This window comes from Athene noctua, chromosome 25 (assembly GCF_965140245.1).
Source record: "Athene noctua chromosome 25, bAthNoc1.hap1.1, whole genome shotgun sequence".
NCBI classification, from domain to species: domain Eukaryota; kingdom Metazoa; phylum Chordata; class Aves; order Strigiformes; family Strigidae; genus Athene; species Athene noctua.
Genome location: NC_134061.1, coordinates 1,836,418 through 1,849,671, shown reverse-complemented (window position 1 = coordinate 1,849,671; position 13,254 = coordinate 1,836,418). Strand labels below are relative to the sequence as shown.

The 13,254-nt window shown below is 51.4% G+C and overlaps 1 protein-coding gene across 4 annotated transcripts in view; it reads left to right on the top strand.

Annotated features, from left to right (window-relative positions):
* Nucleotides 1–612: 612 nt before the first annotated feature.
* MLLT6 (MLLT6, PHD finger containing) overlaps nt 613–13,254 on the top strand; it is a 50,522-nt gene continuing 37,880 nt past the window's right edge. For all 4 annotated transcript variants that reach the window (XR_012635191.1, XM_074927101.1, XM_074927102.1 and 1 more), the window contains exons 1-6: nt 613–733; nt 4,214–4,293; nt 9,267–9,321; nt 10,908–11,017; nt 11,470–11,573; nt 12,290–12,383. Coding sequence is in view for 3 of the 4 variants with exons in the window: in XM_074927101.1 (XP_074783202.1) it covers nt 625–733; nt 4,214–4,293; nt 9,267–9,321; nt 10,908–11,017; nt 11,470–11,573; nt 12,290–12,383 (552 nt within the window). In the remaining variant the exon portion in view is untranslated. The remainder of the gene's footprint in view (nt 734–4,213; nt 4,294–9,266; nt 9,322–10,907; nt 11,018–11,469; nt 11,574–12,289; nt 12,384–13,254) is intronic.

The following is a 13,254-nucleotide window of genomic DNA, read 5'->3' as shown; positions in this document are numbered from 1 at the left end:
ACGGGTGCACACTCGGATTCCTGCTCGGTTTGCTCGGGAGAGGGGAGGGGGGGGGGAACAAAAACACGAAGAAAGAAGCGACATAAAGCGGCTGGAGCGGGGAGGGGAAGGAGGGGTGTGGGGGGGGGGGGTAAAAAGAAATAAATAATCTCACACGCAGAGAAATGCACCCGCCCCAGCCAGCCTGCAATCCCTGAACCTCAAATTTTACCGGAGCGTGCGGGCGGCGCAGCCATGATTGTACATGGGGGGGGGGTATGGGGGGGGTGGGGGGGTGATGTGTGTGTGTGTGTGTGTGTCCCTGCGTGTGCATGGCAGCGGGGCGGGGGCGCGCCGCCCCCGGGTCCCCCGTCCGTCCCCCCCCGCCCCGTCCCCGTCCCCCCCCCGCCCCGGAGCCCCGCCCGGCTCCGCGCCGCCGCCCCGGGGGGTCGGACACCCCGCGGCCCTTGGCGGGGCGGCCGTGTGAAAGGCAGGCTGCGAGCGGGGAGGGGGGGCGAGGAGGAGGAGGAGGAGGAGGGAGGAGGAGGAGGGAAGAGAAGGAGGAGGAGGAGGGAGGAGGAGGAGGAGGAGGAGTGTGTGCGTAGAGGGAGGCGGGGGGGGGGGGAAGGAAACCCTCATGGAAGTATGAAGGAGATGGTGGGAGGCTGCTGTGTCTGTTCTGATGAGCGGGGCTGGGCGGAGAACCCGCTGGTGTACTGCGACGGGCACGGCTGCAATGTGGCGGTGCACCAAGGTAAGCACCGGCCCGGCCCCCCCCACACCCCCCCCGCCGCCACCGGGGCCGCCGCCGCCGCCTCCCCCCGCCGGGCGCCCCGGGGAGGCCGGGGGGGGGGGGGGGAGGCGGGTGTGGGGGGGCGGCGGAGGGGGGGGGGGCTTTGTTTTATCGCTATTGTTCAAAATAACGGTGTCGCCGCTGGCCTGGCTCGGCGGAGGAGCCGGGGGGGGGAAGCGGGGGGCAGCGCGGTGTGCCGGGGGGCTCGGAGTTGACCATCAGCTGCGCCCCCGGGGGGGCGGGCGGACACGAACCTCTCGGGGGGTGCTCGGTACCGGCGGGGAGCGCCGGCCCTTGCCTTCCGTGAAAGGAGGGGGGGAGGGGGGTGTCGCCCGGGGCGGCGGAGCCGGGTCCCCTCCTCCCCCGGTGCCCCGGGAAGGGCGGGCGGGCCCCGGGCCGGGGGGAGGAGCAGCGCCGGGCCGGGAGCGCCGCAGCTGCCCCCCGGGGCTCCGGTGCCCCGGGCTCGGGCCGGTGCCGCACATGGCCCCGGGTAACCCCCGGGGGCGGCCGCGGGGCCCGGTGCCGCCGCTTCCAAGGGCAGGCAGGGAGGCAGCGCTTCTCCTCCCCGGGCTCTGGGCTATTTGCATTTTAAATGACTCGGAGCACGCCCCTAACACACGGTATCGGGCCGGAAAGTTTGCCCTCGGCTCTCCGAACAACAACAACAAAATATTAAAAATTCCCCCCAGATAGACCTTTGCGTTCGTTCCTATCCAGCAGAAAGGCACCGTGCTTATCCTGCCTGGTTTGTTTTGAATAACGCGAAGGTTTCTGGTCTCATCTGGCGTGTCTGTTTTTCCATCTATTATTATCCCATCCCTCTCGCAGCGCATCTCCAGCCTCTTCCTGTATCATCTCTCCCTCGGTGTCTTGATGCGCGCTCCTGCCTCCAGCTGCGAATGTCTCCTGCCCTGCCTCTGCCCGCCTGGCAGGCGCAGGTCTCTGGGTCTGTAGGTTGGGCTTTCTTGTTGCTTTTCGTACGGTTGGTGGATCCCTGCTCGCGGCTGTAGTAACAAGTCGTTTACAACCAGGTGACTAAAGGGGAGATAAAATGAGGAAGCGAAGCTCGCGGGGGATTTCTTGTCGTTCGGAGGCGATGCTTGGGTCTCTCCTGGCATCAGGCAGCCTTGCCAGGGTGGCTGCCAGTGACCCAGCGCCGCGTAAGGGTCTCTCTGGTTTCATTTTGCTGCTCTAAGTCTTTAATTCTTCCCATTATTTATCAAACCCTACGCTAGAGAGTAGGTTTCTTCATCGCTCTCTTTTTTAGGGGGAGATAAAGGGCGTTGACATCCTTATGCCCGCTCCCAAGATTAATATAAACACTTTTGCTTGCTATCAAGAACAGTTTGCAGTGGGCCAGAGCAGGTTCAAACGGGCAATGCTTTTATTCTTTTCAGGTGCCTGTTCCTAGGCCCGTGCAGGTACGGAGTCGGGATGTGGGATGTTTTCGCTGCTGCGGCGGGGGAGCGGGCACGTAGCGTTGTCTTGTAGAGTCAGAACGTGTTAGAAAAGTCTCAGAGAGGGCACTGCTGGCGTGTTTGAAAACCACAACCGTCTATTTAGGTCCTGTAAGAGTCCTTCAGGATATAATAATTCATAAGGAGCGTAGCAGTGCGTAGTGGACGTTCTTCAACCCTCTTTTTAAAGGCTGCTCCTAAGCCTGGCCATAGTGGGGTGTTTTGGTGGGCTTTTATTTCTTAAATAGAAACAAACCACTGCAGGAGATCATCTGGGTCATCTAGTCTCGTTCCGTGCAATCACACACTGGGTTTGGTATCTCTTTGTACCGCTTGAATATCCGCAAAACCAAAGTTACCTTTTGAAATGATTGTACAGTTAAATAAAGAACCCTGTTTTTTTAAAAAAACCTTGTATCATAGCTACAGATTCGGGCTGACATGTAAAAATATCAGTGCTATTTCTCTGATGATGGTTAGAAATCTTACCTTTCCAGTAAAAAACTGAAAATGTTAATGAAAATTAAGACTCTAACAGGATAGTTAAGAACATTTCCAAACCGTATTTTCAGCTCTGCCTTACTTATGTTTTGCATTTTCCCTTGTTTTCTTCCTTTTTGAAGCAGTGGGCACAGAAGCTCGGGCTGGCTCCAGCTGAGTGCTTGCTTTTGGCCCCAAGCCCACTGCTAAAGATGGACCCAAGGCTCCTCTGTCGTTGCTTTCATGTAGTTTCTATTTTCTTATGTGTATGCCTTGGCTCATCTTGCAGTCAGCTCTTTTGGTTTAACTCTACAATTGCATTCGTTTTCCTGGCTGATGCGGAATAATAGACATCAGAGAGATGGAGAGAACCTATTGCCGGTTGTGTTTGGTCCACCCCCCAGGGAACATCACAGGATTGCTTCCAGCAGGATATTTTCAGATGCTTTGTCCAACCTAGTTTCAAATGTCTCAAGTGACTGGGATTCCATTCCAACCGTCAGCTCGCGTTTGAAGGAGGAATAAGGAAGATATAATTTGTTCTTTCCTAGGAGACTCATCCCCTCGTCTGAGATGCATACCCTTACTTCTTACTACCATCCTTACTGGCCTCTGTGGCTATAAACCTACCTGCGTGGTAGCTAAAAGCCCTCTCAGGGTCAGAAACGCTTCCTTTGGGACTCACAAAGACCATCCTTGGATGGTCAGAGGGAGAAGATCCCTGAAAAAGGTGAACTGTCTTCAAGCAGCATTGCCCCATCAGAGAAGGGAGGTAATTTTAAAGAAATGGGAGCTGCAGCTTGCAGAGGGAGACCCTGAGAGCATCAGTAGCGATGCAGAACGCAAGAGGGACGCATGATCTAGCTGGGTAAAACCAGCAGTTTTGTTGGGTGAGCACCTGGAGACTTGTGTTAACACAGAACCACGTTCCTGGTCCTAAAACCCCTGAATTGAGTGATCCTGAGAGCACGGTGTGAAAGGCTGCGGCTGGACGTGACGTACAGACCTGAGGGCGTGCAGGATAAATGGGAGTTTCTCCTGGTGTCTTGTCTGAATTCTTTCCTCCGTGATGCTGAGATTTTTATCTTAGCCCTGTTTATGGTTAAGGTGCTTCATAGCCATCCATTTCATAATTTTATATTTAGATCACTAGTAGTGACGCTTGAAAAGTTAAGGGGTAAGAAATTGCTCCGTTTCTGTTTGCTAGACCAGAATCAGACGCAGTTTATGAAGCACTCGATTTCCACTTAGGCCAGATTTTCGTTGGAATTTTTCACACCGGGCACGAGCTTCTTTGAAAGCTTCAATAAACGTGTAATGCTGGACCTCTTGCAAAAGGCTGTCTGCTGTTGGTGGATATGGAAACTGGAAAGGGGAATAAAACGCTGCGTAGATGTCACCCATCTCTGAGTGATAACAGCTCTGGCAAACTTTTATATACACCTGAGAAGTGAAACGGTCAGTTTAAAGATGGTCTAATGAACTCTCTTTGCTTTCCTTCCAGCTTGCTATGGAATTGTCCAGGTTCCTACCGGACCCTGGTTCTGTCGGAAATGTGAATCTCAAGAGAGAGCCGCCAGGGTGGTGAGTACGCAGCACACTTGTACCTCCACTAAGTAGGTTTGTCCGATGCCCTTCGTGTCTCTGCTGGAAGCAGTGCGGTCACCTGGCAAAAGTAGGGCCTGGCATTTCAGTGACTGTAATCCCAGCTCTGCCTGTAACCTACTCTACCTCCTTTAGACAACAGGAATAATTGCGTCAAATGATTTTATACAATGCTGCTAGCCATTGTGATGAAGATGCTGCCAGAGGTGTTTTTAAGCAAGTTATCACTGTCAACATTTTTGAGTCTAGAGACCTCAATCTCCTAAAAAAAATTAGTGGCATTCTTCTAAAAAGGTGGTTTCCCTGCTGCTTTTTCTGTTCAACTCCTGAGGAAGTTCTGGAGTGGAGGAAAGTTGGCATCACCTGAGATGATGCTATGCTGTCGAAGTTATCATACTGACTGACAGGGTGGATTGGCGTTCGTATCTTGCAGCAACAGTCTCCTGCATAAAGACTTCTGCATTTGTAAAACAGCCGAGAAAATGACAGGAAGCTGGATCAGGGTTTAGTTTCTGTCTAAGTAGCAATTTAGCGGTATAGAACACTTTACAAATGTTCTTAATTAATTCTGGCATTTCCCGGTGAGGCAGGAAAGTGGAAACAATCAGGCCAGGACTGCCTCTTAGGTCTGTCTATGTGGCAAAGTTATTTGTGCAGTAAAGTAGGCTGTGAGTTTATAGCACACCAGCTACTCTGCAATAACTTCCCATGTGAGCCCTTACCCAACACGGCTGCACCAACCAACTGCCGAGGTGCCGGGCTGGAGATCTTTAACGCGTTAGTTTATGCCATGGATGCTGCTTGTGCCACACAGTAAATCTGGGACTGCTTCCCTGCTTCCCTTCCTTAAGGATGGATTGAAATTAAACTTCAGCTTTCCTTAAATACAGAAGGCCTCAGTCAGCACAAACAGCGTTTATTAATGCCTTGCGCTGCCTTCAGAACTGGTTTAGCTAAACCTTGTTTTAAAGTACGCACCTAGCGAAGGCTGCTGTAGGTGACCTCTGAATCTGCGGATCTGTGCAGGCCTGAGCAAATAGCGTGCTCCATCTCAGCTGGGCTCGCTGCTTGCTGCAGTCCAAAAGTTTAATCTGTTTCACAGATGGGCGAAGAACTTGGCAAAGATGAGTGAATGGGGGAATTAGGTATCTGTGCCATGCTTTCTACACTGCATTAACTCATTCCTCATTGGAAGCGGGAGCGTAAACAAGACCAGACTTTCAGACCTGAGCTCTTTTCCCATTGTAAGATGCTGCTTTTATGTGCGCTGCAGTAAAGATCAAATGTGTCTTTGAGTGGGTTTACATCCTGCAGATAGTTTCATAGCAAAGAAAGGAATTTGGATTTCATGGGCCTCCTTCCCCCGGCTCTCCCAACCGTGCAGGCAGAGAGCAGCTCTTCAGCGTTAGCTACCGTTCAGTGCAGGCTGTAGTAACACGTGTACACGCAAGTCCTCCTCACCTGCGCTCACTGCAAGGACTGTAACTTTTTACTTGCACATCTTACACTTCAGATTGCCTCCAAAGTATCAGGAAAACAATACCCCCGCAGGTGGCTCTTTATTTAACTTGCCCTCGGTGAAATCCGTTAGACAATGCGTGGTGGGCTTCAGTCCTGCCATTCAGTCCTGTGGCATTCAGCCCTGCTACTATAATAACTGAACAGTGATAATCTTCCTTCCTAAGCAGAGCTGGGGATGATTTCCTATCTAAATCCCTCACCTTTTCAGTTAAACACCAGCAGTCATAGCAACAGACACGCAGATGGGTAAATACTTAAAAAGAATCTAGTTCTTTGATGTAGGGAACGGCATGATCAGAGTAAAGGAAATGAGTCAGGTCTTACGAGATCTGTGCACGGCTCTGCTACACGCGGAGTTGGGGTTCCGTGGTCCAGTGAAGCAGGAGGGTAGGACTGCCCTGGAGTTTCACTGTGCCCGGCTTTCTCTAGCTGTAAAAGGGCCACGCTCAGCCTGCAGACACCGCCTTGAGAATCTTGAGTGAGAGATGCTGCTATTTGAGCCCTAAAAGCACTGACACCAGCAGCGGAGCGAATTCATATTTGTATTTCTTTCATAATGACTGTGTGGCAAACTCCTTTGAAAAACAACAGTGTGTTTCTTCCCACATCTGCCTTTGTAGAAGAATCTTAAAGCAGCTTACGCGCTTTGTCCATAACAAACATACTTATTGGGTAAATATTGATACTTTTGCTTTGAAAATGAGGTACAGAGGCATGGGGGATAGCGCGCTCCTTAGCTTTTAGAGGCATGGAGGATAGCGCGCTCCTTAGCGGTTTAAAACACAGGTCTGGTTTCTGCATGTCTTCTTTAGAGAGATGGACTCCATCTGCTCTTCAGCTTTGGCTGCAGACAGCTCAGGAGCTCTAACTTTCAGGCAGCAGGTGGTAGATCCCCGAGTTAGAAACCCCAGGGGGTCAGGAGCTCAAACCTTACCCAGCACAACCTGGCTTAAATCAGCCAAGCTCTGCTCTTTTCCCAGAGTTGAAATCAAAACCCCAGAGACAACCTTGGCCTACACAGGTTGAATAAAAGGCAGAGGTACCGCTAATCCTGCTCATAACCCCTCCTCAGATGCTCAGGTCCCCGAAGGATGCTGTGGATGCTATTGTGCTTACAGTAAGCAACTGAAAGCCCATCCACTTTGTAATCAAATTGTCTAGGAAGCCCGGTGAGCTGCAATGGCCAGAGGGCACTCATGTGAGGGATCATGTGAAGGCTTTAGCTGTCATTTCGAGGCAGGGCTATTAAAAGTCTTGTGTGGGGCCGATGGAGCTGTTAACCCCTCTTGTTACAATCAGAGCTTTGCTAATCGCATGGTGGGAGAGCCGCTTTGATCTGAGGGGTGGAGGGGAGAGCAGAGGGGCCTTTTCAAGTGCAAATTTCTTATTACAGTGTCTCAGTTAACCCAGTTCTTTTTCTGTCTTGGCTCTGTCGGGCTTTCCATAGTAATTGTGGGAGCAGCTCTCCAGCCCTCTGGCAGCCCAGACCTAACCAGGAGTGGTGAGAAACACCTCCTGTGGTCATCCATCCGTTTTTCGAACTAAGTTGCAAAGGAAAGCGAGAGAGGCCGCTGATGACCACACTTGGTCTTTGTCCCCCTCATCTTATTTATACGTTACCGCAGGGATTTCGTGCTTGCCAAAGGTGCTTGTTTGACAGCCCCACACGCTGGACTCCCACGAAAGCATTGGAGGGTCGGGCTGAGCCTCCAATTTATTGCCGTCCTATTTATTGCGCTTGTCTGTCTGGGAGGTGAAATTTCCACAGAGGAAATCTTGCTTGGGGAAAATTCCCACCTTTGTGGAAGGTCCTTGGGGACCACGCAGTGGCCGAGGCTTTTGCTCGTGGCCGGTTATTGCTCTATACGTTGGTGTTTTTCACAGCATGGAGCACCTGCCCCGTTACACTCGCCGGAGCCGAGCGCTGGTGGTGAAGCGCGAGCAGGCGAGAACGCCGGGTCCCACACCCTCACAGCGGCACAGCCCGCTGTCTCGCTTTGACACCCAGCACCTCATTTCAAAACCTTCTGACCAAGCACATTTTTCACAGAAAAACAGGGTGGGTTTTTTTTTGTTTTGGTTTGGTTTTGTTTTGTTGTGTTTTGAACAAATCAGACATTTCTACGGGGGAAGGAAAAGGTTTGCGCCTCACAGGCTTTTTTTTAAAAATCAAAGAAAACAAAAAGCACGCAGAAATTTTCCCCGAGTGATGTGGCCAGAAGACAGCGGCTGTTTTCAGGTGGCTCAGCCTGAGTGGAGCCCTCAGGGCTGGGAGCGTGTTCCCCCATGCGTGGCAACGCGCCCTGAAACCCCCCCACACCTTCCACCAACCCTTCGCAGGGGCCTTACGGCCGGGGCGTGTGGCAGCCGCCTGATGTGGAGGCTGATGGCGGCTGGGCAGGGCTGGAATGAGTGAGGTGGGGAAAATGAGTGTCGGCCGTCTGCTGTGAGGCGAGGAAAGGCGCCGAGGGCCATGGCGCTGGCTTTCCCTGGCTCGTGCCATCGTGTCTGGGCAGAGCCGCTCTGTCCCCTCGCCGGGTGTGTGTGGTGGCAGGGGGTGAGGCCTGTTCCCACCCCAGCCATGAGGGAGGCCTTTCAGCAGGTTTGGCCTCAGAGGCCCCCCTGCTCTTGGGCCTGGTGTGAGGGGGCCCATCTCTGATCACCCTGTGCCTGCTGGCCCGTGGTGGAAGGGACGGTGGGTTTCCCCCTCATGGTTTTCCCCAAACACAGCCATTAGCGACTGGGTCCCTCCCAACCCATCGTGGCGCCGGGCCTGCGGCCTCTCGCCCGTCATGATGGCGCTGAGGGAGCTTCCTCCACCCTCCCGAGTGGCAGGGACTCTCCAGCGCTGACATGCCGCTCATGCCCCCTCCACCACACCTCAGCCACCCCCGAGACTGGGCTGGGGGGGCAGCAGGGTACCCACTCGCCAGTCCCAGCCACTGGGGCCGGGCTCGCCATGGCCCCCCACGTCCCGCCTGCAAAAATGTCATGACAGCCTCACCCGCCTCTCATGAGAGTGGAAAAAATATCACAAGAGAAAGAGAGAAGGAAGGAAGGAAGGAAGGAAAGAGGCAAAGATAGATAATGGCTTCTTTTTATTTGCGTTCTGCTCTCTGAGTCACGGTTTTCAGTTTTACTCCCCAACCACAAAGTCTAAAAGTTTTTTTAAAAAGCCCCGTGAAAGTCAAAGTTCACTTGTAGCCCCGTGGCTCTTGGGCTGAGGCTTTAAATACGTCCCCATCAGACAGGATGATATCGAGCTGTGTCAGAGTATCTTTTTGCACCCAAACCGCTCTCAGCCCTTCTTCTACTTCCTCTCTTTGAAAGCAGCCCCATCTTTCATAACCATGTTGTAAATGAATCATCTCTTTTCTGGCCCCACGCCCCTGGGAGTTAGATTAAACTTGTTGTTTCTGCTTAATTTCAAGAGATGTGAACTGTGTCCCCACAAAGATGGAGCCCTGAAACGGACCGACAACGGAGGTGAGTACCTCTGCGCGGAGCCGGGTATGTCACACGGAGCCTCTGGGGCCTCGGCACCTGTCCCACGTGCAAAATAATTAATTTCTGAGCCTGTGTCACCAGAAAGGGAAGGCTGGAGGCTCCAGAGGATTGAAAACACTCTGCCTTTTTCTTACAAAACTTCCCTTTCTGAAGCTTCCATGGTGAGAAGACCTTTCCCCAGGGGGGAGAACCTGCCTGACCTCTGGCTGGCATCAGAGCCCAGCCCCTGAAATGTGCAGTTTCTTGAGTTTAACCTCGCAGGAGTCAGTGCGTGATCTGGCGTTGTTGACACAAGTGTGAACATTGCAGAGTTATTTGCTGCCTGCTTGCGCAGCAGCAGTGTGATCCTCAAGTTAACAGAGCCTCAGCCTTGAGTCCCCACCCGAGAGCAGGGACTAGGACACAGTAAAGATGTTTTTCTCTGCAGGATTTATGTGCTCATCGTTGATCTTCACAGCCTCTGGGGCTCTGAAATGCTGTGGATTCTGATTTCGGTTGTCAGAGCTTGCGGCTGTCAATGCTACTGGCTGTATAGATCAAACTTAATTTTTCTTTCTTTTTCAGAAAAGCTTCTGTACCTTCCTGTCACTCACCTTAATACACAAAGAGTTAAGTTAGGCAAGGAGGTCTTTATTCTGATAGATCCCATATTTAGAGAAGCGCTAAATCCGGGTTATTTTGTAGAAGCATCTGCTAGAGCAGGTCGTAAGTGCCACGAGTCTTAGTGCAATAGCACAAGTATCACGTTGGGGGATTGTTTTATAATAACACAGCATCTTTTTCCAGACGTGTTATTGCGTGGTTCAGCCAGGTCTGTGTGGACAGGCATAAGAAGTGTTACAGCTGTGTCACTGTACAGAATTACACAGCCCAGGTACTTACAGCACCGTATGATTCTGTAACCATGGAGTTTGGTTCTGCCTGCCCAGGTGACTCCATCCTAATTGGAGCTAAATCCTCCCAGTGCAGTAGCCATGCCGGTCATGGATCAGCCCCCCAAAGGCTCCTGACTTTCAAACTTTCTCAGTTCTGTCCTGACCAGATGGAATTTCAACGTACACATCTGATTTGGGAAGCGCCTTGGTGGATTTAGATTTTAATCTAACTTGGCTGGCTGAAAAAGAGCCTTCTTTAGCCGTTGATAACAGCCAATAAAGGGAGCTTTGTTTCCAGTGGCATGGGACTACACGTCAAACCTGTCCCATCAGCATCATTTGCTGCTTGGATGCTTTTCTTGGGTTTGGTTAGGTCTTCAACTCCGGGCCTCAAGTCCTGAGGGGGTGCTTTTAAGAACGATGAGCGTTGTACATTTTTCCCAAAGAAATCTCTGCTTTCTCATTTAATCTGGAGGTGGTATCCGTCTATCTTTCACCCACAAAGGATTTGATTCCTAACCAAGTTACAACAGGCAGTATTTCAAGTCTAACATCTACCTTAAGTTGGCTCCCTTCCTACACTTTCTTCCTTCTCTCCCTCCCATGCTTGTCTGCAGCTCTGCCTAAGGTTAAGACTCTCTTGGGTTGCTCCGTGTGAATCTCTGCTCTCTGTCTTGTTTGCTTCCCCAGGGTGGGCCCACGTTGTCTGTGCTTTGTACATCCCAGAGGTGCAGTTTGCCAACGTGCTCACCATGGAGCCAATTGTCCTGCAGTATGTACCCCATGACCGCTTCAACAAGGTAATGCCACCTCTTTCTAGAGCCACCCCAAAGTGCACTTGCCCCACCTTGGCTTATTGGGATCATCTTATGCTACCACATCTCCTGTCCAACTTATTTTAGTTCCCAGTTACTCAGATTCCTTTAAAAATAACTAACAAAGTAAATCCATGTTCTCACAAATAACTTCTTGGTCCTCCATTTCTCTCTTCCCCAACTCCCTGCAACTTGAGCAACCTCCGCCTTGGGGTTGTTGGTGACTCCATGTTTTGATCTGACACATTTGGGGAGAAAAAGAAGGTGCATGAGCTTCGTGTGTGCCACTGAGAAATAACCAGAGCTGTTGTCGTAGGAGGGAGATGACTGGACACAGAGTTAGGACTCCTCGAAGGCTTTGTCTCCTGGTGAACAGTGAGAGTGAAGCAGACATTTTGTCTGCCTCTTTGAGTGAGCACTTTTCCTTTTTCTTGCAGACCTGCTACATCTGTGAAGAGCAGGGCAGGGAGAGCAAAGCAGCCTCTGGAGCGTGCATGGCCTGTAACCGACACGGCTGCCGGCAAGCTTTCCACGTCACCTGGTGAGTTCCCCACGGCATCACCCCGAGAATAGCCCCAGCTGTTGGTTTTGCTGCTGGGGCTTTGAGGCAGCACTAACTGGCTGGGGTGGGGAGTTGGGTTTATCACCCTGGGTTGGTTTTGTGCGAGGGGTATCTCATCCCTGGTCCATTTGTGAGGGGAACTTCCCCAGGAAGGCTGAGGTTTCACCAGTGAGCCTTCCCTGCTCAGAACGAAGGCTGGGGATTTCCCTAAGACTATGTGGAATCCAAGAAGAGAAGAGGTGACTCACAACCCAGGAATGTTCCTTCTCCAGCAGAGCACATGCAAAAGTATCATCTAGATGATGTGATTTGAAAGGCTGATACCCTCATGTACCCTCGCAGCCTGAAAACAACATTGCCTGCTAGCAGAGCAGGGAGATTCCCAGCTTTACAGGGATTCTTTGCTCATGGCATGTCTGTTGTTGGAATTGTAACTGGTCCCTTTTGGTTTTCTTTTTAAGAAACACAAAAAATCGCAAGACAATGTGGTAGAAAAGTACTGACCATTTTGAACAGCTTAATATGAACTAAAAATAGTCTGAACTTTTTTCCCTTCCTTGCATATCATTTGCCAAGCAGAACAGGAAACTTCAAGACTCTGCCTGGGTACCCTGAACTATTCTTTGCCCTTTGATGGGATATGTGGTCTGGCTGTACAGTTTGCTTTATCCTCCTCCTAATTGCATGTATTTCAGTGCCCAGATGGCCGGCCTCTTATGTGAAGAGGAAGTGCTGGAAGTCGACAATGTCAAATACTGTGGCTACTGCAAGTACCACTTCAATAAAATGGTGAGTTTCCTCATCCCTGCAATGGAATTATTTTGTCACATAAAAAGCATTGTCTTCCTCCTAGACTGTGTCTGTGCTCAGAGCAGTAAGAATTGCCACAGACACATAAACGAGGTCTGCAGCCTGCTTCCCTTTCCAGCCAGAGTCACTTAGGAATAAAGATTAATTTATATTTTTCATTTCTGTAGCATCTTTAAACCCATTTTCAAAAGTAGGCGTTGAACTCTTCCCATCTGTTTTGGCTTCCCTGACCCACTCTGTGTGGCTGAAAGAGAAGTCCCAAGAAAGGAGAGCAGCCGTGGTGGTTGGTGCTCCAGGGACTTGGGGGTGTAGCGCAGGCACCCCGGGGCAGGAGGGTGTAACAGAGCAGCCAGACCTTCTGCCTGAGGACAGAGGCAGCCCAGAAGAGACATGGAGTCATTCACTGTTTGAGGGATATTGGGGCAAAGGACTTCCCCCCCCACTATTAATTACAGTACCGAGAGGAAAGAGAGTAACCCTTTTCCTGTCCTGCATAATTAGTAGACACCTGCTCTCCCCCCTCCAGCAAAAAGGAAACTTGATCTTCTCACTACAGCTTTATGTCTCAGTGGCTCCTTTGTTGCTGGCCCTCCCCACTTTCCTTCCCACTTATCAGTGCTGTCACATACAGTGACTGATGCCTTGAGCTTCCCCTCAAAGTCAAACTGCAGGACACCTTCCCTGCCCTTCAGGTACCCTCAGTATCTGACACAAGTGTAGCTCTGTATCAAGTTAGCTGATGCCGAGATAGATAGCAGGACTGCTGCTGGTGCCTGGAGCCTGAGAACAGGGCATCCTTCCACCCCCCCACGCCCCGCTCAGGACTGAAAGCTGGGCACTGCCCTTCAGG